This window comes from Diabrotica undecimpunctata, chromosome 5, assembly GCF_040954645.1.
Source record: "Diabrotica undecimpunctata isolate CICGRU chromosome 5, icDiaUnde3, whole genome shotgun sequence".
Classification (NCBI taxonomy): Eukaryota; Metazoa; Arthropoda; class Insecta; order Coleoptera; family Chrysomelidae; genus Diabrotica; species Diabrotica undecimpunctata.
The window spans coordinates 59,393,543-59,421,236 of record NC_092807.1 but is presented as its reverse complement, the minus strand read 5'-3'; the positions used below and the strand labels follow the sequence as shown (position 1 = coordinate 59,421,236).

The window sequence follows — 27,694 nt, the reverse complement described above, 5'->3', positions numbered from 1 at the left end:
AACAGCCCATTATTAACTCTGGTACTCATTTAAATTTAGGCAAAGTGGAACTGGATCTTTTAGATATGCTAAAAATATCTAGATCTTTTAACTGGCACTGGCGCTACATTGAATCACAATGAAATTAAAACATAAAATCGAACGTATTGTTGTTAATTTTAGATATTGTTATAAATAGATATCAAATACGATTTGGCACCTAGTCTTTTAATGTTTATACTACCTTAGCTAACACATATATATGTGAAATTATTTTGAGCTACCAATAAGTGATAATTTTCTGTACACTATTACATTCTAATTATTTTTGTTTGTCATTGTTTTCTCGATCTAGAACACATTTACTTATTTATCTATTTATAACGTTATGTAAAAAAAATTAAATAGAATTTAAATGATAGTAAATTAAATTTATGTTTATTTGCAGGAATATCAGCATATAGAGACGCATCTTGTCCTAGGATATGTAAAGAAAATGCGTATGGGGATCCAGTATGTGGAAGTGATGGAGTAATATATCCAAATATATGTGAACTAAAGAAAAAAACTTGTGGAAAGGGTAAGTTTGTATTATATTAAACGCATTTAACTTAATGAGCATTCATTACATTAGAATACAGATTACTAGAAAAATGAGACATTTTTCATAACATATCTTACAGTAACACTACCGTAGATTTAGGAGTCCGGGTGTTTTTCTTTCGTTTGGACCTCTTCTTCTGGCAATTTTGAGATGAGAAACGTGGGAATACGTGCTTGGCGGAGGAAGGCAATGGATAAAGACGACTGGAGAAAAATTCTTCAGGGGGCTAGGGTCCACGCAGGGTTGTAAAACAAGAATGATGATGATAAAAAGTTAAACTTCTCCGTATCTCTCACCACATACACGAAATAGTCCAGCTTTCGAATATTTAATTTTACTTATTTTTCATTAGTGTCTCTATAGAAATTTCAACTCTCTACTTAGCAATGTGGAGAATATATAGCAGCATATTAATCTGATTTTTAGTTTTAATCTAATTTCTTAATCAAAGAGGCTTTTCTTTTGCGTATAGAAGGAAGCTCTGACTTGTTGAATGAGTATTCTTATTTCTTTTTTTTTTTTCTTATTCTAAAAGCTTATTTAACTCTTTCTAACTATATCCCATTGGCTTTGATCGTGTGTTTTGTATGTCAAATTAACTATCTTCATTGGCCGGTAGTTTTGGCTATTTATCTCACCAAATCTTTTTTAGGTCCTCAGTTGTACCATTGTTCTTTTGCAAACCGGACTTTCGTTCTAATATACTTCTTTACTTTGTTGTATACTTCGATGTTTTTACTTTTTCGTTTCCACCTGTAGTTTTCATCAGTCTCAACATTTCGTATCATTTTTGGGATTTGGGGGTTAGGTGGAAGAGCAGTTGTATGCCGCTGTTAGACAGTGGTATACAAACTGAATCTCGCCCTACTGATATAATATTTTATTGTAGAGAAAAATTAATTTGTTTGTTAATAAAGACATTTATTATTATCCAGATTTAGCCATACGGCTCACACTCCCTCTAAGGGGAAAATGCACTCATCCCAGATACCTACGGTATCAAAAGGATTGAGCTCTGGTGGGACTCTTTCCATGTTATCGAGTCCTAGGTAACTTGGTATGTCGGTGTATCTCCCAAAAATTTTCGTACGCATCTGGACGTCGAAAGTAACACAGCTTTCTGCATAATCTTATATAGATGTTCATTTAGACCCAGCTTTTTTATGTTTTCTAGGAGGCTCTTCGGGATGACTTCAGTGGTATAGAGGATAATAGGTATCGTCTGGGTACTTTCCATTCTCCATTGTCTCCTGATTTGTATTTCTAGATCTCTGTACTTGGCGATCTTTTCGTTGTATTTAACACGTAAATTATTGGTGTTGGGTATCGCCACATCAATAAATGTTGTTTACCTAGTAATTTTATTAACTAGTATGAGATCGGGTCTATTATGGGCCACTGGTTGGTCTGTAAGCACAGTGCGGTCCCACTCTAGCTTGTAGTTGTCATTTTCAACCATTCTATCAGGGACGTATTGATAATAAGGAAGATGGTCGGTTTGAAGAAGTCCCAGTTTGTCAGCTAGTTCTTGGTGGATAATCTTTCCTACTGATCCATGACGTTCTTTATAATCAGTACCGACAAATGCCTGGCAGCCACCGGTAAGATGTTGGATGGTTTCTTGGGCTTGGCATCCATATCGGCATTTGTCATTTTGGACTTGAGGATCTTTAACAATATATTTCAGGTAATTTTTAGTTGGAATAACCTGATCCTGAATGGCAAGTAGGAAACCCTCAGTCTCGGGAAACATCTTTCCTGATGTCAACCAATAGTTCGACGCTGAATTGTCGACATATTCTTGGCTGATCTCATTAAGATGTCGCCCATGCAGAGGTTTACTCATCCAGGTGCGCATTTTGTCTTGCTTAGTCAGGTGGTTTATGCGCATTTCTTGTTCCCTCAGTTTAAGCGGCGTCGTATCATCTACTGCGCAAATTGCTCGATGTAAAGTAGATGTCTCAGCCTGTACCTGAAAGTAAATTCTTAAATTAGCAATTTGTTTATCCAATTGCTCACCTATATCCATAAGTCCTCTATTATTATTATTATTATTATTATTATTATTATCTATTTTTATTTCCGTTTATAAATTATATTCTTTGTCTTTTTCTGAATCGTGATTTTCATCTGATTCCAGTGGTCCTCAATAATATATTTTTTCTGTTTTTTTGTTAGCTACCAATTTGAATATACTCGAAATTTAGTTTATGAGTCGATTTTGGGTTTTTTCTTTCCTGATTCATTTTAATACATGATCCTTAGTTATCTTCAACCGTTACAACCTTGTTACACTGAAATATATGCAGGCTTCAAAAGCTTTTTTCATGTATTTTCAACATTGTTTATTATACAACTTTGCAACTTCATTTTCCAATCTTGATAACACATAACAAAAGGTAGAGGTCATTTAGTAGTGCCTTACGTTCATATTTCTGTCAGCTATAAGAAAATTGTCAACTGCAAACCCCAGATGTTTTTTTCTCTTTTCTTCAATTTATATTATTATTTTTTTGTCAGTACATATGTGGTTAATTGCATGTATATACCAACTATTAATTCGGTATTCTGTTAACGCTTCTAACAGTTGTTGTTTGTTGATTATGTCGAAACCTTTTTCATACGCAACAAATATTAAAATTAATTATTTATTTTATTGGGTAAACTTGCCTTTGAGATTTTTTATTGCTAGCAGTTCTGAAACTGTTTTCCTGTGGCATCTTTAGTCAAATTCACAAGGAAAAAGTTCCTGTAGTCGACTGTATACATATCTCAAAAATGTTATTAAAAGAATATAATCGTTATAAAAGGCCTATTTAAAAGAACCTTTTCAGACTAAACCGCAAAAAGTTTTTGAAATAAATATTCCATCTTCAGTGCTGCTACCTAAAATAAGTATAACCACTTTAATTAAAAAATACATGTGAAAAGTTAAATTTTGTCCAAGTTTAAAGAAAATGTGGTTTAATACTTAATATAAGAAACCTGAATTTTTTTACACACCCAAAACCTTGTTGTTGTTCCATAACCTTTTCTAAAACTGGTCTGTTCAATGCGCTTATAAACGTTTAAATTATGTTCTAATCGTTAGGTGTTTATTTTTGTAAAATCCTTGAAGGTATAAAAATGGAGATTTATGGGCCAATAATTTTTGAGTTCGATAATATTGCTCTATTGATAAAGCAGAATAATTCCCGTGGTATGTCACTGATTGACTGCTTCCTGTAGATAGCTATTATCCAGTTTGCAATTTCACCTTCTCCAGAGGAGTAATATATTTCAGATAATAATTCAGATGGTTAATTACCTTCCACAATTGTCAAAATTTGTAACTCATTTAAATTATGATCTTGCTTACCTCTAAGAATTCTACTTTTGTACAGAGAATGGGTTTTATGTTTTAGCTAAATACTCTTCTCCTTTTCTTAAACACACTTTTTTATGTTTAATGTGCAATTTTTCTTAAGAACTATCAACCTTTCGTAACAATAGTACCCAAGTATTTTAATTTATTTTCCTCGTTTGATTGGTTGAAAGTAGTAAAACTTTTGTTAGGGTCCAGTTAGTAATAGTCCATACTTCTCTTTTACTTTTAAAACTGAATCAATAGGTACTTTTCGCTTCTTTACAATTCCTTTTACGGTAACACAAGATAAAACACAAACTTAATTATCATTTCCACAAAATAAGGTCAACTTAATATGTTTCTCGAATCCGTAAAATCCTACCAGAAGGGATGGTGCTACCATTAATAAAGTAGACTTCCTAAAGGAGGCTAATGGCAAATTTACGGAAACCAAAGAGGAAAGTCTTAGAGAACTCACAAACACGCACTTTCTGGCCTCAACAATTCTGAATGATGCAAATAGGCTAACCAACAACCAAAGCCGACTAGGCCATGTTCTATAGATTGGATATAAATAACCATAGCAATCACAAGGCCAAGCAAAAGTAAATGGGCTATAAACAAATTTAAGCCATATAAGTCTCCAAGGACAGATGGCGTATATCCGATACTTTTGTATACGAAATTAGATGTATTAATACTATACATATACAAGTTCCTCAAACCTAGTTTGGCATGGGTGTCGTACCGGAAATAATGCAAAAGCCGCATATACTATATACTTACTAAGGTAGATAAAGTATCAGACCTAACAGCAAAGTAATATAGACCAACAAACCTATCGTCTTTCCTATAAAAAACGTTGGAAATGCTTTTGGATAATTATACAACAACCGAAGTGTTAAAAGATAATCTTGTAAGCAATTGTGAATATACCTTCCAACCTGGTAAATCTAGGGACTTGCTTGGATAATCGTATATATAATAGGCGTATTTCGAAGTAAATGGCAGGCAAAGAGATAGCAATGGTCGCTTTTTTAGATATTTAATGGGCATTTAATAATTTTACTACCAATTTTTTGATAAAGGCAATAAGTAGACGAGTCACACCTATGGTAATATGCAGATGGATAAGGGCTTCCCTGTAAAATAAGATAGTAATATCCACTCTGTATAAAACAACTATAAAATCAAGAGGGGGTAGTCAAAGAGGAGTTCTGTCATCTCTACTTTGGGCAACCTTGGTACATGATCTTCTCAAAAATCTTTTCACAAAATTCTGTTACTATCTAGGATACGCTGACGATATTGCAATCGTCATTAGGGGCAAATTTTCCCAGGTAATGTCTGAGATAATGCAAGCAGCCCATATGGCTCAAAAACATCGAAGGATGTAAGACCCGGTATAATAGGTACAAATCAAGAGATATATTCCAAGTAAGTCTATCTAAGAAGGTCACACTTTTCCTGGCAGAAATAAGGGCAATCCATCACCGCGTGTAAGAACTAGAAACACAGAAAAGAACGTACTGTTCAATTGTCATCTTCAAAAATAGCCAGGCAGCGTTTAAGGCACTCAATTCTGTAAAGGTTAATTTTAAGCTAGTATCAGATTGTGTGGGTACCCTAAATAAACTAGGAGACCGTAGCAAGGTTACGATAGGCTGCGTACCGAGACACAAGGGTCATAAGAGCAATAAAACAAACAAACAAGGCTCATAAATGCCATTCGTAGGACCGGACCCCTTCTGCGGAGTTGCAATAGCAGTAACAAGAACGCTACAGGAAAGGGGGTAGCTCACAAATCTCTGGAAATATGGAGTAATTTAGCATGACAAAGACAGGCGAAAAACTTCATTATAAAACAGTCGCCAAATTTTACGGCAGACCTAATTAGCAAAGATAGGAAAGCAGTCAAAGCCACAGCAGGTCTTTAAACAGGGCACTGTAAGCTGAATAGGCAGAGCAAATTTTATGTCAGTGTGACAGCCTGGCAAATGTGGGGTTATTTGCATTAGACGAAGAAAAGTCACCGACAAAGAGCTAAATGGAAGGTTTAGTCTCAAAGTTATTAGACCTTTTAAAAGGGGCCAGGCTAGAGAATGTAATCTAGTACTAGATGACCAGAATATATCTCAAAAGGTCGCAGTGGAATAAGCCAAAACATTGAATATCAACTTCCTTAGAAGAAAGATAATGTTTAATTAACTATTTTTGTATACCTAGAAGGTTTCATTCAACTATTGTTTCAAACATTTGTATACACTATATTCTGTGTAAATTAATAACAAACAGTATTTTAGATTTTGTTATATTGTTTAACATGGATTTCCTGCAAATGAACGCTAATTAATAGTCCATTATATTACTACTGGATTGCAGATTGCTAACTGGTATGTTCTTCTTTCCGTTTCTCTCCCATCGGAGATTGGATATCATCAAGGTTATTCTTTTACAGCAGTTGTAAATAGTTCCTTTGTGGTACAACCAAATCACTCTCTTAGGGAAAGCGCCCACCAAACTGGCGTGGCAAGTGGCAAGTAGCAAGTAGCACGCGTCTATCATGTTACTTAAAATGTAACCAATGAAAACGAATTATTAGAATGAATGACGTCATTGTCATTTTGGTGTGCGTTTAATCATTCGTTTTCATTGGTTACATTTAAGTAACATGCTAGACGCGTGCTACTTGCTACTTGCCACTTGCCACGCCAGTTTGGTGGGCGCTCTCACTTAGATTTCTTATCCAGAACATTTTTCTGTAGCCCGCCTTACTTCGTCCTTCAGTGTTTCCCTGCATTAAATTTTATAGGAATATGTATTTTTGTCCACGCATTAGATGGCCCAAGTATTCCAATTTTCTCCTTTTTTATGGTAAGTATTATGTCAGTCATTTTGTCCACTCGCCGTAATCAATGTTGTAACTCGGTCAACTCAATTTATTCTTAATATTCGTTGATAGAACCACATTTTGAAACTCTCAATGCTTTTATATTTTTCTATTTGAGAGTCCATGCTTTCACGCCGTACAATAATATACCCAACAGATATGTTCTTAACATCTTCGTAGAGAGACTGATATCACTATAACAGTTTCTTCATTTTGATAAAAATGAACCTAGCAGTTTCAATACGTCTTTTGATCTCGATCTTTTGAACATTTTTCTCGTTTAACTCCCAGGTATTTGTAATTATTCACCATTTAAATGGTGTTGTTATTTATAGTAATTTCTGTATAATAAATTGGTATAGAGTTTACTAATCAAATATAATATTCATATTTTATTTATACGGATGTTTTTGTGCGTATAATTATTAAAATATATATAAAAACAATATTAATTTTTTGATACTTTTTTTACAAGATAATCTGGGTGGTTTTATCAAATTTAGGTTTTATTAAATTAGATTTATGATGTACGATTCAAGACACTGTTATAGATTTAGTTATTATACAATTGAGTTTGTGGAAACATCTCTTCGTTGGGAACGGTGTGTATAAAATTCACTTCAGTTGCGAACTTAAAATAAACTTTTTGTGTAAGTACATATTGTGCATTTCCCAGCACACAAATAATCTCAACTAACTAGGTTTTTCGATAGGAAGCAATGATTAAAGATTTTATTGAAAGTAGTAAAATTAATTATTTCCGGAAACAAGCACGAAGCAGGTAATTACCTGACTTGATGAATTAGCTTTAAATGTAATGTAATAAACATTGTGTATTATTCTATTTAAGGTATATATTACAACCGTATTTATCGTATATAACCGTTATAACCGTATGTATCGAATTTCTAGACTAGAATATTTTAGGGACTATTGTAATGAATTTATTTAACTGCTATATCTTTATTTAATTTATAATTATTTATATTGTTCTTATAAAAGTTATTAAAGTTCCGTTATTATATATGAAATCCTGTTTTTCGAGAACAGCGGCGATCTCGCATCGAAGTAACCAGAAGCTCAGACCGGTCTCATTCGGCCTACCTGGAAAGCTCTAGTCAGATGATTCATCATAATTTGGGTCTAGATCCTTCGCCGAAATTTCTACAACAAAACAGGATTAGTCGGTAACTGTCATGGGACTGAATAGCTCATGAATGTAAAGTCCTGACAGGACTATGACATGGGGCAGGCGGCACAAGGTCTCATGGCATAGATAGAGGTCAAGAACTTTAGATTAGGTAATGATGACACTGTATTACTAAAAGTAATAATAATTAAGATGTACAACATCCGTGTTAAACATTATTACAGTAACTACAATTGAAAGAAACCAAAAACAATGGCAAAAGAACAAAAAATCATATAGAATATAGTGGCAGCCGCAATCGGAGTATTAGACACACATAAAAAATGGGTAATGGCAAAACATACAAATACATTCTAATTTTACAAAGAGATACAAAAATTCAAATATGTGTAGAAAGTTTACCTAAATATGGAACGCAAAAAGTCACCTTCCGCCTCATACAAATCATTTTAGCCTTAACTGTTTACGTTACAGTTTCAGTTTGTGATACTGATTGGATTTAAATTTTTCAATATTTTATTTAATAATCGATACGTCTCCTAAAACGTGAATCTATCTATTCCTCGGAGAATTTAGAGAGAGGGTAGGGTTATTTTTCAATATTTTAAACATATGTTTAAGAGTTATTTTTGAATAATGGTTTAATATAAATTTATTTATAACCTTAGTACATTATAGTATATTTGAAGAGTATTTTCTGAAATTTTGGTAAAAAATATTAAAAATTGAGCCAATGACAGCTTATTTTCCAAGTGCAAAAAAGAAGTCACTTTGAGGTGTTCATCGTAACTTATAACCAAAAAACCAAAAAGATTTCGTTATATTATAAGTTTAACTAGGTCGCAACGTCGAGATATTATTCTCATTTTACTTTTTTAGTAAAAGTAAAAAAGACAAATTCTTTGAATTTTCGAAAAAATTTGACTAGTTTGATGTAAAATTAATTATAATCACAAAATGGCCAATATGTCGATGTTGTGACCTAGTAATTTATCTATAAAAGCAGTAGTCTACTCACACAGAACCATCTATTCCAGGCCCATATCCATATCTGTTTCCTGCTAAAAAATTACACTTAATGCCGTCTTCGTGTAAGCCAGTGATTCTCAACCTGTGGGGACCGCCCCTCTAGGGGGCGCGCTATTACTATTGAGGGGGGGGGGGTAGGGGGGGCGTGAGCATATCTGAAAAAAAAACACCAACAACATTGACTAATTTACTAAAATCAATGCAAAACAAAATTCTGACAAAATAAAATACACATATACTGATATAATAGTGCACATTTTTAAAAAGCACTGTATTAGTCCTACACAATGAACTATACCAGGGGTGGCCAACCTTTTTAAGTCGAGTGCCAATATGAGAACAAAAAAAATTTGGCGTGCCACTAAAATTTTTCGACATACTAACATTAATAATATACGGTACAATATGTATTTCTTATGTAAATTCCACATTTTTCCGTTTAGTCAAGATAGTGGAGGTTTAAAAAATAACGTAATAAGTAAAACATAACAACAAACTTACTTTATTGTTAATAAAAATAAAATAAAAACGTTAAACAAAAAAACTTAAATATTTTCTTATTATCTAAAATTCAAATTATTAAACAGTTACTTATTTAATGTGGTATTTGAACTTGTATTTTTTTAATTAATTCATCTATATTGGAATTAATTTCGAGACTAGCCAACAGAATTAGATTTTTTAAATGCATGATGTGAATTGTGACATATACGTATGCTTTATAGATTACCAGAAGGCATTTGACAGAGTAAAACATGACAAATTAATGACTCTAATGCAAGAAATTGGAATTGACAACAAAGATCTTAGAATTATCAGAAACATTTACTACAATCAAACGGCCAAAATCAAAATAGAAGACCAGTTAACTGATAAAATTGCAATAGAACGTGGAGTACGACAGGGCTGTATTTTGTCTCCATTATTGTTCAACATTTATTCTGAATGGGTATTTAAGGAAGCTTTAGACGGTTGTGCGAAAGGAATACTAATAAATGGTGAATGGTTGAATAACATTAGATATGCAAATGACACTATAGTTTTTGCCGATAACCTGAATGACTTACAGATATTAACAAATCGCATAACAGAAGTCAGCAACAGATACGGACTAGCTCTTAACATAAAGAAAACCAAATTTATGACAATTAGTAAAAAACCAATACTAAACGCTCAACTTACAATCAACCAACAGAATATCGAAAGAGTCGAGCAATATACATATCTAGGCACCAATTTAAATAGCCAATGGAACCACTCAACAGAAATTAAACAGCGAATAATAAAAGCAAAAGCAGCATTCGTTAGAATGAGAACCATTTTCAACAGTCGAGACATATCATTAAAAACAAAATGCCGTCTATTGAACTGCTACATATTCACAGTTCTGCTCTACGGAATGGAAGCACGGACACTGACTGTTGCATCTATGAATCGGCTCGAAGCTTTCGAGATGTGGTGTTAAAGGCGCATCTTACGTATATCCTGGGTTGACAGAGTTACTAATGTGGAGGTCCTGCGTAGAATGGGGAAAGAATGTGAAATTCTCATGACCGTCAAAACTAAAAAGTTGGAATATCTAGGACATGTAATGAGAAATCCAGAACGTTACGGCCTTCTCCAGCTGATTCTCCAAGGGAAAGTGAATGGTAAGAGAGGACCGGGAAGAAGACGCATTTCCTGGCTTCAAAATTTGCGAAAGTGGTATAACACGACTACCACTGAACTGTTCCGCGCTGCAATAAATAAAGTAAAAATAGCCGTGATGATCGCCAACATCCGGAACGGATAGGCACTTTAAGAAGAAATGCATGTCAGTTAATCGTGACCGATATTTTGATTTTATTATGTTCATAATAGAGAACATTTGCTCACAAACGTACGTTGAACCAAATCTACAATATCTTAGAGCTAACTCGTGTAAATTAGGAAAATTGTTTGCTGGTACGAATTTCCAAAATTCAATATAATTGGGATCAGTAACAGTTGAAATAATTTCCCTATATTTGGTTTTTAGTATAGTGTGGTTCTGTAAATCAATAATTTCGATCTGTATTTCAGCTGAGTAACAATTGATATCTTGCAGAGAAATAGAAAAAGGATTTATGAAAAGGTCAATATTCATTTTGTCTTTTTGAAAATCTTCAAACCGGGTATTGAATGAACCTAGCAAAATAGATATAAGGTTTTTAAATTTGTGATAATTTGGAGTTCTACTGACCTTGTTGGCTAATTCCTGCATTAATGTGAAATGTGTCAATCTCTGTTCTCCAAAATCGTTACAAAAAAGCATAAGTTTATTCACAAAAGAAGATATATGACCAACTAGAGTAGGAAAAATACAATTTTTTCCCTGTAATCTTAAATTTAATAAATTTAAGTGTCTCATAATATCAGTGAGAAAAGCTAAATCCCAAAGCCAATCTTTATCATTAAGTAACGAGCACTCACTGGGTAGTTCATTGTTTTCTTGCAAATATTTTAAGACGCACTCCTTCAAGTTCCAAAACCTTTCGAGTGCATTTCCTTTGGAGAGCCAGCGCACACTGCAATGGAGAAGTAACTCTCCATCTTGCTCCTTTTCTTCCGCGAACAGTTCTCGAAATTGTCGTCGATTCAATGCCCGAGCTCGTATTTTGTTAATGCAGCATGTTACAGGGTCAACAACAGATGACATGTTTAGGTCCTTGGCACAAAGAGCTTCCTGGTGAATAATACAATGGTACTTAAAAACTTTTCTTCCCAAATAGTTTTCCAGTAATGTAACAAACCCCTTTAGTCTACCAACCATGCAAGGAGCTCCATCTGTACAAACACTATCTAAATTTGACAATTCAACTTTGTTGACTTCGATTACGTTTTTAAGCTGTAGAAAAATGTCCTCTCCTGTTGTTGTGACTAGTTGGCGCAAATCCAGAAGCTCTTCGGCATTTTCAAAATTATCATTGGTATAACGGACAAAAATGCATCCAACGCTAAAGAAAAGAATTTGCAGGATTTTAATCCACTTATAATTTGGGAAACAACATCCTGGCCCATATCATCTATACGGCGCATGACTGTATTTCGGGATAATGCAATATTATCGACCATATTTTTGATCTTTACATCTCCCACATTTTTAGCAAATATTGCCAGACTATTTTTAATTATCTCCTCTCCATCAGAGTAGGCTTTTTTCTTACGGGCTAACAGCAGAGAAAGTTCATATGATGTTTTAACCATAGTTTCCATTTCATCACTTCTCTTCTGAAACAGTGACTGTTGGCTGGCTAGGGTTTTCTTTTTTTTTTTCAATAAAGTCGGCTCGCAAATGTGAACTAATAGGATATTTGTTGCTGAAGTCCTTATGCAGTTGTTTATAATGTCGTTCCAGGTTAAATTTTTTCGGAACTGCTACAGACAATCCACATATCAAACAAACAGGCGATTTGAAGTATTACGATTAGTAAATAAAAATTGTTCTTCGCAAGCAGGTTGAAAATCGCGAATTGCAATATCATCTTCGTAGTTTCGTTTTGAAGTCGAAGGCTTACTCGTGGACATATCGAACAAATACTTTTAAAATTTTAAAGAAACAATGCGCGATGACAAAATGTGCACTTACAACGGGGCAGTTTAAAATAAACTAAGCAAGGGTAACGCAGTCCTATTGCACATTACGACAGCTAGGATCACGTGCACCAATCGCAGCAATACCGCTCGCCAGAGGATGCAATAATGCCGCATCTATCGTAACTTCCGTAAACCTACCAAGTTTCTTCTTATTATTTTTTGTTTTTCAAGTTTTAATTTTTTTGAAAGTGTTTTAATCCAAAACGCCACGCGTGCCACTGATAGGACTCAATCGTGCCATAGAGTGGCACGCGTGCCGCGGGTTGGCCATCCCTGAACTATACCAATGAATACTAAATTATGAACAAGTTTAATCTATATTAGTGACTTCCTTGGGCCTGTTTTGCAAGCAAAGTTTATCGGAGCAGGGTGTAATATTATAAATAGACACTCTCAGTTCTTTTTCTCTATTTAGCTGCGATCTATATATGGTCTTCAAAGCAGCCACTGCGGAAAATCCTGTTTTGCAAAGGTATGATATGTTGAAAACGGTAATAGTATACGGAACGCTCTGGTTTTTAGTGCAGAAAAGTCATCATTTACTCCTGTTTAAAATTCAAAGAGGGATTTATTATTAAACTGTTTGTTGATTTCGGCATTTGTTGTGAAGTCTATAAAGGTTTCTTCTTCGGCAATAGAGAGCCCTTCGGGGGTAAGTTGAAACGGATTCCTAATCCATTTGTAACTAAGTATTAATTTCTGCTCCATAATTCCAATTTTCTACAAAAATCATTAATTTTATCACTCGTATCCAATACATTTGTATTGGCTCCTGTTGCTGAAGGTTCAAAATATTTAGTTTCTCGAATATGTCAACCAAATAGTTCAAATTCGTCAAAAATAAACCATTTCGGCTTCCGGTCTATTTTTTTCTTCGAAAAACATGGCAATTCTATGTCTTAATTCAAAAACACGTTGAAAAATTTTTCCATGTCGTAACTGTCTTGCCTCATAATAAAATAATAATGCTGAATGTACTGCAACCATGTCTTCACAAAGTACAGAAAAGATTCTAGTTTTTAAAAGTCTTACTTTATGTAATTAACTACTGTTACAACAGTAGTTAGCCAATATTCAGGCCAGGAGACATTTCTTTGAAAACCAGAGCTTCTCCGTGGATCATACAGTGTGTCCATATACACATTGGAGATTTTTGTTTCAGAAACGCTTGTAGAGTTTGAAATTTTTCTCACATTGCACGAGCACCATCGGTGCATATTCCGGCGTAATTCTTCGACTTTATTTTTTCTTCGTTTACATAATCATTTAAGAAAGAAAACAGTTTTATTGGTTTGCAGAAAAGTAGTTCCTCTACTTCCGATATGCCATCACAAAATCGAACGTAGACAATAAAATGGGCAACTTTATTGCTATGTGTTGCCTCATCAAACTGAATCGAAAACAGCATGTCGCGCAACTTCCCGAGTAGCTGATCCTGTCTATCTTCAGCTATATCACCTATTCGACGGGCAACAGTATCATTTGATAGAGGTATAAACTTAAATTTTTTTGCAAAATTATCTCCAAACGTAGTTTCTACATTTTCAATTGCAGCTGGCAAAATAAGTTCTTCGCCAATAGTGTGAGGCTTTTTACATCTGGCTATTTGATAAAGCTTTTTCATTCACAGTCACATTTTTTTTTCAAAATTGATTTTTGCTTTTCATGTGATTTTAATTTTAACTCGAAGAATTCTCGGGTTTGATAATGTACTCACTATGAAGTGTTTCCAAATGTCTTTTAAATTTATTAGGTTTCATGCTGTCGGCTGCTACAATTTTTGAGCAAATGATACACAGATGTCTTTCTTCTTCATTTACTTAAGTAAAGATAAACCCAAAATTTAAGTATTCTTGATTTTATTTTTGGATCCACTTTCGCATGTGCACTTGTTGATGCTTCACTATGAATTGTATGGAATGTTTGTTTACGCTCAGTTAAAAATTTTTCAATGATTTTGTATAAATTTATATTTACTGCTTCCTGCTTGCGATATATATTATTATAATACATTATATAATAGTATATTAATAACACGGTATTTATACCGTGACCTGCAATTACACGCAAACTACAACATACACATTCACAGTAAATTTAACAGGTACAGAATGACTCGACGACGCTACGACTAAGACTGGGACTGGAGTAAGATTTGTCAGATGCAGACGGTGAGAATGTTCAAAATAACTCGGAACTTCTCGCGAAGAATTCCGGATCGGTGTTGTCACATATCAATAAATTTACTTATTTCGGTAATTTGGTAATTTAGGTTTTACTGGAAGTTTAGCGTCAAAACCTTAGATTAACGAAACCGTTTCTGGTTTCTTTAATCTAAGGTCAAAACACTCAAGGTACATTATTATTGCATACACATATTGTTATTGTACGGGAGGGGGCGCGGTGAAAATAATTTATGGAAAATTAGGTCGCAAATGGTAAAAGGTTGAGAAACGCTGGTGTAAGCATTTCCTGTGAAATGAGATCACTTGTGTAATGTAAAAGTTTAAATTCGGCGTTTTTAGGCATATTTCAAATGCTTCATATTTATTGCCAAAAATTAAAAATCGAAATTTCATGTTATTGGTTTTGAACATTAGGCTCTAAAAATGGAAACTTCATAGCGTCCGGTCAATGGAAGTGATAAATTTTATTGATCTCAGGAGAATCCTACAAAAAGGTAAAAATCGCACGTTTATTTATATCGCACTTATTTTGCATCAAAATCCAAAAATTGGATACGAAAGCTGCAATCTTTTATTTAAAAACTGCTCATTTAAAAACTGACGACATTCGAATTCGGTGGTAGATTGAAGCGTTGTTTCTGAGAGAACCGTTCATTCTACACAAAAATGCTACTAAATATTTTTGTTCAAAATTATGTTAGCTATATTTCTTGTTTAAAACATTTTTTTATTAGTCCAGACGGGATCTGTCGAAAATCGACCAAAATTTACACTTTCCATAGCAGTCTATTTTTATGCTGAAATCACTTAAGTATGTACCTTGTATCAATAATCCCGATATGCGCCAGTCGCAAACCTTGTCCTTAATTTAACACAATCTGAAAAAAATCGAACATTTTTGCTTTTTGCGCTCATATGTATAACTCGTCGTTTTAACTTGCCTGAATGGGAAGTTTGGGATAAAAAGAGGATAGGAAATCCAGGTCCAGGTATGTTCATCTTTGGATCTTTGGCATACCGGCGCTCAGGTGATTTGAAGGACACAGGTGAAGGTGAGCTTTGGGAGGTGGCCTATTGATCTGGAATGGGAGGTATATCTTTAAAAAAATGGGAAATTAAAATTGTACCAATGAAAATGATAGAATTTGTTACTGAAAGAGAGAAGGGAAATAAAGGGCATCACATAGTCCTTTGTCGAGGGACGAGGAAAACTCGGCACTTGACCTATGAGGAGCTTGGTTTAAGAAAGAAGGAAAGAAAATATCAAGCTAAACCTCTTTTACTTATCTTATATTGTCGCTCTACACTCCTAGCAGATTTACCTTCTTATCAATTACCAGAAGAAAGGAATATTATAATATTAAGATATAAGTATTAAACAAACAATTGCTACAAATTAACAATTTTTATTTCTTCAAAGTTCAGCCAAATAAAAGTATTAATTTGCAATGTTACATTGGAAATCTAAACATCAATAACATAAGGCAAGCAGCGAAAAGACCATAATGTTTAAGTTAACGTAACAGCGATTTTCAAAAATAATGGCTATCTTAGCTCTTAAGGGTCCTAAAAGATTGTTGTTAGTTTTTAAAATTGTGTTTTTTAACCAGATTTCCATTTAAGGTTTTATTAGCTATTTTTTAAACGTATCTCTACAAAGTTGTTGAAAATATTTATAAACTTAAAAATAATTTTTTCTTATTAAATAATTTTTTGGATAAATGTAATTTTTTTAAACTTTTTTTCCATGGGTTATTAGTATACGTCTTAAAGAAGAAAATAAGCCCCGGATTATTGAGACCAATTTAGTCAAATTATCTGGACCAGCCTTACAAATTAGCTCATTTTTCAAAAATGCTTATAAACAAATTAAATTTCATATAACTATTCAACCCATCTAGCACATCTTTGCACACAACTCAAGTTCAGATACATTTAAACAAATTTTAATAAATACTAAAAACGTTAATAACAATATTCAAAAACAGCAATTTTGTTGTTCATTTTGCAATAAATTTTTTGTTTACTACCCGATTTTAATACTTCATTTTGTGTATGTTTGAATAGAGTTATGAGCAAGTTCTTTAGTTATGAGCAAAATAATGAGTGTGACGTTTTGATTGGTTATTTAAAAATATTTTATTTAAAAAATTAATGAAGAGTCTAAGTTGTGACGAAAAACGGATTATTGTTTACTAACTTGATTAGTCTAAAAATAGTTAGATTAATCATATCACTGGAATCTAGGTTTAATTTTTTTAGCTCAAATAGAGTAAGCTATTTTCTTACTGTGATTTCCTATTTGTATGTTCATTTATAAAACTTAAATCCTTTGTGTAACCCTCTTAGCATAAACTGTAAACATTGCTCTAAAATATATATAATTAACACATAAAATAAATAAAATTACCAGCAAATAAGAGATACCGTTGTTTCTATCCTTTATAGTAATTCATATTTTATGGTCGAGTAAATTGAAAATAATATACTCTTGTTGTTTCGCTAACTTCCAATTCGTTTTAACTGCAAACTAAGGAGCAAAATTGCAAATTGATAGACGGTTTACTACAAAATAAAAGTTTAAAAGTGATTGTAGGAAATGTTACCACTGTACGGCATCTTGTTCCACTTGAGTATTTCGTAAAATAGTAGATAGTCGAGTTTTGTATTTGAATATTACTTACTAACGGTATTTGTAGTAAATTTTCACCACAATGGTCAATATATCGTTGTGGTTTTAAAATATGATTTTATTTTGAGAACATAATGTATTCCTTCACAAAAATAATTGAAACGCCGTTATGTAAATTCTTCACATCTAATGTTTATATCTTATTGTATTATACAGGGTGAATTATAACCATTGAGACACAGACTAGAGTTAATCTGTTTGGACCAAAATATGTCCATTTGGCAAAACATGCATTAATAAATTATAAATAAATATATACGAGTATATATATATATATATATATATATATATATATATATATATATATATATATATATATTGTTATGGTAGTTGAAATGGACCAAAATATGTCCATTTGGCAAAACATGCATTAAAATAAATTATAAATATATATATATATATATATATATATATATATATATATATATATATATATATATATATTGTTATGGTTTGAATTGGTCTAAAATATTTAAAGATCATTTATCAAAATATAAATTTAATTTCATCGACCAATAAACTCGATTTAATAAATAAATAGGAAAATTATTTCTGTAAAAACCAAATAGATAAGAATGAGTAATGGTTTTTCAAAGCTATGATAAAGCAGTTAGATATCGATATTATAGCAATAGTCGGTTTTTAATAAACAATTATGTCAAAGGCACAGGTACAAGAATTGTTTGAATACAAAATAGAAATCTTTTGTACACAGAATTTTGAAAGTAAGGAGAAAGCTTTTAGTAAAAGATAAGGGTAGATAATAATCTTGATGTTTAGTTATATTGTTATATCGAGACTTGTACACAAAAAGAAATTAATTATTTATGAAATTGAAAATACCAAATGATATAAGGTCATGACGACAGCGAGTTCGTTTACTGAGAAAGTATGGAATGTGATTGGTTGGAATTTAAGGAGTGGAGTGTATGATGCTGGAATCTGATTGATAGTAGTGTTGCCCAAATGCAAGAACAAGACAGTCTTGGTCTTGGTCTTTCGCCAATACACCTGGTCTTGGCCTTGGTTTTGTTATTACGCTTCCGGTCTTGGTCTTGATCTTGCAGCAAATGCCTTGCAAGTCTCGTCACCCATTAGCCTATTGCTAGTTATTAAACGTTACTTTGGATCTTAGAACAGCATAACAGAGTAGGTGCATTTTAATCTTGAATTAACATAGCCATAATAAAGACCAACCAAATTAATAAATGTCTAAATAACTGACATGGGGTGGAGTTTGAACCCACGATCCAAGCGATCCATGCCTATGCTCTAACTTACTGAGCTATCTACCATGTCCCGCGGAAGTCAATATGTTTCTTAATAAACGTTTGTATTTAATAAGCTTACACGTGCTAAAACATGGTTGAAGGATAATAAAACCAAGTTTTGTATATTAAGATTAGATGAAATACAATTATTACATTAGATTCTAAGGAAAGCTCAATCAAAATTAGCTGTATGTCTTCACGGAATTGTCATCAGCCTCCCCTCATACACTTTTAGAACCTTTAAATACCTGTTTAAGATTTTTTCAGCTTTGTTTCTTCCTTGACTGGGGTATAAGTACCACGACAAAAAATAAAGCAACCAATCGATGCGTTCTATAATTGATCCCTGTCTTATGATTGTTTTTAAATCCAAATTATTTTTTTAAATTTATATATTGGTTGTATCTAACGTTACTTGATTTTAAGTACTTATATAAAAATTTATTTTGTACTAAATTTTGTTAAAAATATGTCACTTGTGCGCTCGAAGTGAGGGCCAACTCTTTTCGAGGGCTCGTGGCACTTTGCCACTCCCTATAGTTACGCCACTGCCCACTTGTTCGTGGTTTACCTCTTTTGCGTCTTCCCTGTGGTGTCCAATCCAGTATCTTCCAGTATCTTCCAGTATCTGCCAAACTTCGGAACAATATGTGACAATACTTTGTATAAGGGTCTGACATATCCTTCTTTTATTTTCTGTGGAGATATTTTTGTCCCACAGAACCCCGTTCATCACTTTTATTCGTTGCATATTTCTGTATTTTATTGTTTAATCCAGGCTTCTTCCTTCTATACACACATATTCAGTTTTATTCATATATATTTCCAGGATCAATTTTTTCTTTGTATTCTGCGACTAGTTTGCGTGTCCTCATGTTCTTGGGTTAATACCACTCAATCATCCGTAAAACATAGTATTTAGAGTATGTGGTTCTGTATAACTCCTTTAGAATTTATTATCGTAACACTAATTTTTATACTTTCTATGATTTCCCATAGTTTTTTGGGGACACTGTCATAGGCTTTCTTTAAATCGACAAATAAAGTGTGTATTTATTGAATTAATGTCCCTTTTTCCACTGTTTGGGTAATACTAAATAGGTGATCGACAAAAGACTGTAAGAAGACTAGACACCTAAACACAGTAAAACCTGCTTGCTTTTCTGTCTACATGTCCGTATATTCTGCTTTAATTTTATTTTTCAGAAGTTTTCCATATATTCTGCTAATTGTCGTTTACATATACAGCAATTCCTCGATCTTCTTCTAGTACCGACAATGAAGGTTACTATAACCATTGCAAATTCGTCTCTATCTTCTGCCTTTCTTAAAATCATCTGTGTGTTTAACCGGGCCCAGTCACGAATGTTTTTTAGTCAGGATATTTGTTGTCTACCAGGACCCCTCTTTCCAAGCCCAGGATTATGAATTATAAAAGGTATAAATAGGTACCTGCACTTCTCTAATAATGAATCTTTCGACAGAAATACTCACCAAGTCCGAAACTGTATAAGATCTGGAAAGTTTATGAACACCTAAATACTAACTACAAATCTTTGTATGATTTGGAAAGGGATGTAACACTTGATGAAAGCTTACTTCTCTACAAAGGCAGACTCGGATGGATTCAATACATTCCAAAAAAAAAGATCACGATTTGGTATCAAGAACTACATGCTGTGTGAATCCTCCTCCGGATATATTTGGCATAACATAATTTATACGGGAAAGGATACAAAGTTTGACGAACAATACAAAGATCTTTCAGTGTCAACACGTATTGTTATGACGCTAATGAAACCTCTATTGTCGAAAGGTCACTGTTTGACTACAGACAATTTTTATACATCGCTAAATGACCTTATATTATCAGTTCGCACAGATACGTACGGTACTATTAGAATGCAAACAAAGGGTCTACCACCAGAAATGAAGAACAAACTTAAGAAAAATAAAGTTATCGCGTTTCAAAAAGAAAAGGCAATAGTAATAAAGTGGAAGGATAAACTGGAGGTTTGTGTGCTGTCAACGCTGCATAATCCTGAAATGGTTACTAAAGAAAGGCGAGGAAAGGAGATAAAAAACAATTCTATGGGTGGCGTCCGATCAACATCTTGCTGATTACCCTATAACCGGGAAGCGTGGAAAGAGGTATTACAAAAAATATTCTTCCACCTTGTCGAACATACTGACTGGAATGATTTTGTGCTGTACAAGAAAAGCGGAGGGCTAGGAACGCATCTATAATTTGGAATGGGTTTGATAACGCAACTGATTGAGGTTTGCTACAAAGATAGAGGTGTGTCAAGAGGAAGATCTTCAACCCCTTCAAATCCACTTGGATCTACCGGTCGGCATTTCCTAGTTGTTCCTGTCACAGGGAAAAAAGCTCATCCAACTAGAGTGAGTGTTGTGTGAAGTAAGGCTAAGGATGTATCCAGAAAAAAGTTGAGGCGCGAATCAAGGTACTACTGTCCTGATTGCGATGTGGGACTTTGTGTGACGCCCTGCTTCAAGACGTATCATACGGTAACTAACTTTAAGTTAGTCTTGTTTGTGTTCATTATTACAAAATTATAAATACATATATGCATTCCTTGTTTTTTACAATTGACCTACAATTTGAGCTCATCTGAATAATACTTTTTGATCATCAACCACAGCGTGCATAAAAACTGTTGTTGTCTAGTTTGCTGCAGAGGCGTCATTTGAAATTTTGATTGGAGGGGACAAGTATTATATATGCAATACATTATATATGCAAACATAATACAAATAAATCATTATAGTAATAAAATTTATGTATTTTTTGTAAATTTCAGTCATTTGCAGGGTTAGCTTCTATCAAATAACGCCTCTGGTTTGCTGGGAATGGCTTTTAGATTAAAAACGTACATACAATGCTCTAGGCAAGGTATACAATAAAACCTTTGCTCGCAGGTTTTTATTTATCCAACAAAAAACTCGTCAACGAGATATCTCGGGATAGTTATTACACATATCTTCAACCGTTAAAACAAAATAAAAAAAAGGAAAAATAAATATTGTATAACATTTTTGAATTCTGCAAGAAGTGAAGAAGTAAGTGCATTAATAAAAAAATTAGTTTTTGGGACCGTTTTTGGAAAAATAAATGGTTCGTTAAGGGGCTAATAGTTGTGACATTAAGGTGATTTATCTATTGTGATGATTTTATTTCAATGTCTATTTAATTTATAATGTCTTGTTCTTATCTTAATTCATTAAAAAGCACAATAACTGATATTAATTTATTTATCACTAAATATACATAATTTATTAAAAAGCGAACGTAACATTTTATCGCGAGCGCGTCTTCAGAATTAACTGTTTCCTATTCTCCAAAAAGTCCTGTTATATATTCACTACTGTTAGACTGGAAACGTCTACGGCCTTCTAGACAGAGCGGCGAATTGTTCTCAGAACCGGTATGGTTAAATCGGCTTGTCTCCAGAAGGTTCGAATTGTTGTTTTTATTACAAAGGGGGACCCATCGTGTATCAGGTAGGCATTACCTAAAAAATACGTGAATGAATGAAAATATTAGTAATAAATATATTTACGGTTTTGGGTCAGAATTTATCGTAACATTGCCCCCCTCTTAAAAGATTGTTCCTCCTGGAACCTTGTCGGGACTGGAACCGGAACGGTATGCTGGTATCGGCAACTGGACCCTCTTTTACAACTTCCAGTTGTATAAAAATGACAAGGGACGGTTTTCTCTCCGCACCTGTAACTATGCGGATTGCAACAGACTAACACCTGGACTTCGGTGTCTTTAAAGATCTCTTCCACCATATTTCGGATAACCCTCCAATCTAATTGGCGGCACTCCAACTTTGGCATGGCTAACTTTTGCACGTCGGACTCCAGTACGTGCTCTCTCAATTGAAGTAAGGCTTCCCATACATCTCGGTAGGTAGGTTGGTCACGGGCAGTGTCTTTTGTTACCAGGTAGAAAAGGTAACGTGATGCATCTTGGAGTTTCAAGGTTTTACCGGGAGCTGACACTTGGCATTGAAGTTCTGCAACTCGACCAAACTTCCTTCGAAAGACGGATGCCAACCCTGGTGCGTCTTTGATACTGGCCGGGATGGTAAGGGCCAGCGAGTAGTCATCGGGGAGCGCGAGTAGATCTTGCTTTTCTTCAGTAGTAACACCATGTCTCGCTTTACCGGTACCTCGATAGGCACCCATGAATTCCTCAAACGTGAGATCAGACACATCGTGGACTTGGTTTACTTCCACTTCTTCATCTACGTTGTGGTCACCTTCGAAAGACGCCAACCGGTTATGGTGTACTATCATCGGCTTTCCCCTCGGAATCTTGCTTATTCGGTAGATGACATCGTTGATCTTCTCCATAATGAGGTATGGACCTTCCCAAAACTGCTGCAATTTGGGAGAACAACCTTTTCGCTTCTTGGGATTATACAGCCATACTTTGTCGTTCTTCTTAAAGCAACCCTTTTCGGCTTGTGTATCGTACCGTTTCTTCATTCTGTCGCTAGCGATCTGAAGGTGGGAACGGACCAACTCATGTACATCGTCCATTATTCTTCGTAATTCGATCACATAATCTTCACCTGCTACATCTTCTCCAGGTTTACATCCAAACTCGAGATCATAAGGTAGTCGCATTTCGCGTCCGAATAGGACTTTGGCTGGTGTCTGGCCTGTTGATTCGTTAACAGCAGATCTGTAGGCCATTGTGAAGAACGGAAGGTATTGGTCCCAGTCTCGCTGATGATCGGACACCATCTTTGTCAAATACTTGCCAACTGTCCTATTCATTCGTTCTACCATACCATCCGATTGCGGATGATACGCGGTAGTTCTTGTTTTCTTCATGCCTAGTCTATCACATATTCCTTGGAATAGATCGCTTTCGAAGTTCCTGCCTTGGTCACTATGTATCTCCAAAGGCACTCCAAATCGGCTGATATATTCTTGGATCAACTTATCTGCAACGGTGGCGGCCTTCTGGTCGGGAAGTGCGTAAATCTCGACCCACTTAGTGAAGTAATCCATTACTACCAGCATGTATTTGCCTCCATTTTCACTTTCTGGAAATGGCCCAGCGATGTCCAAAGCTATTCTTTCAAACGGGCTTCCAACATTATATTGTCTCATAGGAGCTCTCCTTTTTCGGTAAGGCCCGTTACTCGTGGCACAAATAGTACATTTCTTACACCAGTCTTTTACATCGTCGGAACTGTTCATCCAATAAAACCGTTCCCGAATTCGCTGAAGGGTTTTCCTTACACCAAAATGCCCTCCCGATGGACTGTCGTGTAACTGACGAAGTACTTCGGCTATTCTGCTCTTTGGGATCACCAACTGTCTTCTCTTCTCTGAACCGTCATCATTTTCCAGGACTCGTTTGAGCAAGCCATCTTCGATGATAAATGAGTCCCACTGGGCCCAATACGTCTTAACTACTGAGGATAGGTTTGATATTTCCTGCCAAGGTGGTCGACGGTTTTCCTCTTTCCATTTTCGGATTTTCTGTATAACTGGATCTCTCTCTTGTTCTGCCCTTATCTTAGTAGGCGTCCAGTCGTCGTTGACAATCGTCGTTCTTAGCTGCTTCCTTGGATTCCGTTTTGTTGCAGTGGGAACACTCTGCTGGGCATGGCCTTCTGGAAAGAGAATCAGCGTTTCTGTGGCTAACTCCGGCCCGGTGCTCAATCTTAAAATCGTATTCTTGGAGTCGTTCGATCCACCTGGCTATCTGACCCCCTCGATTCTTAAACTGCATCAACCACTTAAGGGCGGCATGGTCGGTTCGGATTAGAAACTTTGTGCCATAGAGGTATTGATAGAAGTGCTCTACTGATTTAACTACTGCTAGAAGTTCTCTTCTCGTGACGCAATAATTCCGCTCAGGTTTTGAAAGAACTTTACTAAAATATCCGAGGACTCGTTCCTGTCCTCCTTGAATCTGAGACAGCACTCCTCCAATTCCCACATTACTTGCATCCGTATCTAAGATGAACTCTCCTTCTGGCAGTGGATACCCTAAAATTGGTGCTGTTATTAGATGTTTTTTTAAGGTCTCAAAGGCATTTTGGCAGTCTGTATACCAGCGGTATTCTCTTGCTTCCTCTGTAAGTCGCGTTAATGGCTTAGCGATATCTGCAAACTTCTTAATAAACCTCCGGTAGTAAGTACATAGTCCAAGAAAACTTCTCACTTGATGTTTGTCAGTTGGTTTTGGCCATTCCTTAATGGAATCGATTTTTCCCTTATCCACGGCCACTCCTTCTTTACTGACTATATGACCCAGATAATTGACTTTACCTTGAAATAGCTGGCACTTCTTGGGGTTTAGCATCAATTGGGCAGCTTTAAGTCGATTAAAAACGTTTTCTAAATTCCTCAAATGATCTTCGAATGTCTCCCCCAAGACGATTATGTCATCTAAATAAACCAGGCATGTTTTCCAAGATAACCCTCTCAACACATTTTCCATAAGCCTCTCAAATGTAGCAGGAGCATTACAAAGTCCAAATGGCATAACGTTGAATTGCCACAATCCAGATCCTGTGGTGAAGGCTGTCTTTTCTTTATCGACTGGGTCCATTTCTACCTGCCAGTATCCAGACTTCAAATCTAAAGTAGAAAACAATTTACTTCCAGCCAATGTGTCCAATGTGTCATCGATCCGAGGCAGAGGATAACTATCTTTCTTGGTAACGTTGTTCAGCAAACGGTAATCCACACAGAACCTCGTCGTTCCGTCTTTCTTCTTAACCAGGACCACCGGAGAGACCCATGGGCTCGTAGAAGGTTCTATCACCCCGTCTTTCTTCATTTCCTGAACAATCGTTTCAGCTTCCTCTCTCTTCGCCTGTGGTAATCGTCGAGCTGTTTGACGAATTGGCTTAGCATTACCAGTATCAATTTTATGCTTAACAACGGTAGTTCTTCCCGTCTTTCCTCCTTTCGGTACGAAAATATCACGATACTGCCGCAGAAATTCCCTTAATTTCCTTTTCTCCATCTGATTTAGAGACTGTCCTGCAACTGCAACCATTTGGTCGAATTTGTCGTTGGAATTATCAGATGTTGTCGCCTGACTGATTATGGATGTCACAGGTACACAAGTTCCTACTTTTGTCTCTTTCTTTATGGTCACTGGGTAGTCGTTGACATTGATAAGTCTCACAGGTATTTCTTTAGCCGAAGTCACCAATTCCTTTCCAATTATGATTCCACGGCCAACCTCATCGTCGTGATTCCAAGGCTCTATCATAACAGGTCTCCCTTCGTCCACAATTCCCTGTAGCCGCGCTACTAATGGCTGCTTGCGCAGTGTTGTCATTATGTGGATGGAGAAATACCTCCTCGTTGCCAACTTTGATTACCTTATTCTTAAAATCCAATTGGAATCCATGCATATTCATTACGTCCATTCCTAATATAACATCCTCTTCGATGTCAGCAACTATAACAGTATGGACGAACTTTTCTGCTCCAATTCCCAATTGTACCTGGATTTCTCCATGAATGTTAGCATTTTCACCTGTAGCGGTCCGAAGTCGCAACCTCGTTGGTAACAGTTTCTTTCGGCTGTTTATAACTGTCGGGCGTATAATGGTTCTGGTCGCTCCGGTATCCACCAACAACGTATGCTTTTTACCATTTATGTCTCCATCTACATATACACTATCTTCACGACATTTCGAAGAAGCTATTAGTATGAGAGGGTCTTTGGAAAAGTTCTGGGTCGAAGCTGCCCCCCTAAGGCTGACCCGTTCTAGTTTTCCTGATGGTGAGTTTCTTGATTTGCGTCGTACCTAGGGTTCTTACAGGAGCTTCGTACGTGTCCTATTTCGCCACAATTCCAGCATCTGATGGTCTTCGTTTTCTTGTATGTCATGCTTTTTATCATATTAACGAGCTGGTCAAGTTTATCTTCATCTCCTTCCTCTTTTACAGTTCTAACTTTACTGTACCCGCCAGAGGCCTGCGTAGCTGACTCGTATTCGAGGGCGGCGGATAAGACATCAACCAGCGTTTTGTGACGAGCTAATCGCAGTGTTCTCTGCATTTCATGATCACGAAGACCATCAATAAACGTTTGAACGGCCAATTTTTCCATCATGTCTTCGGGAGCTGTTGGATAAGCATATCGTACTAATCTGGCAATATCTACCTCATATTCTTGAAGAGCCTCATCTTTCTTCTGTCTACGATTTTTAAGCTGCGACTGATATACATGCTCCAAATGTTCGTGGCCATATCGCATATTTAACCTCTTCTTCAGTTGTTCGAAATCATCGGTCTCCTCTACGGCTATGGTCTGAAGCACATCTAAGGCATCTCCTCGAAGAGCGATAGTCAGGTTTACAGCCTTTTCTTTTTCAGACCATCCATTCGCTCTTGCGGCTGATTCGAACTGTTTCATGTAGTTGTTCCATGATCATTTTCCGTCGAAAGTTGGGACTTTAACATGAATAGAACCTCCACTTCCTTCAAATTTCGGCCGTGTCTCCAACTTACATTTCGTCTCGTCTTCTTTTATCTCCACTGTAATCGGATTGTTTCCTCTCTCTGCTGTCCCTGTTTCCTCCAGCTTCTTTTCCATCTCTTTCCATATCTTTTCTTCGAAGGCCAACATATCGGCAGCAACTTGGTTTTTTAACGACGACATTCTATCGTCTAGGGCAGACATCTCAGAAGTGACTTTAGAGATTTTCAAAGAGATGTTAGCAGAAACTTTGCTTTCCAAAGAAGAAATCTCGTTAGAAACTTTGTTCTCCAATGATGCGATGTCACCAGAAACTTTGTTCTCTAATGATGCGATGTCACCAGAAACTTTGGCTACATCACCAGAAACTTTCGAAATCGACGAGAGGACAGCATCTTCAAATATATAAGCCTCTGGATCTAGTCCTTCTTCTAGCAA

General features: G+C 35.4%; 1 protein-coding gene across 1 annotated transcript in view; it reads left to right on the top strand.

Annotated features, from left to right (window-relative positions):
• Positions 1-27,694, top strand: part of LOC140441340 (serine protease inhibitor dipetalogastin) — a 271,631-nt gene that overhangs the window by 163,774 nt on the left and 80,163 nt on the right. The window contains exon 2 of the mRNA XM_072531995.1: positions 428-559. Within this exon, the coding sequence (XP_072388096.1) occupies positions 428-559 (132 nt within the window). The remainder of the gene's footprint in view (positions 1-427; positions 560-27,694) is intronic.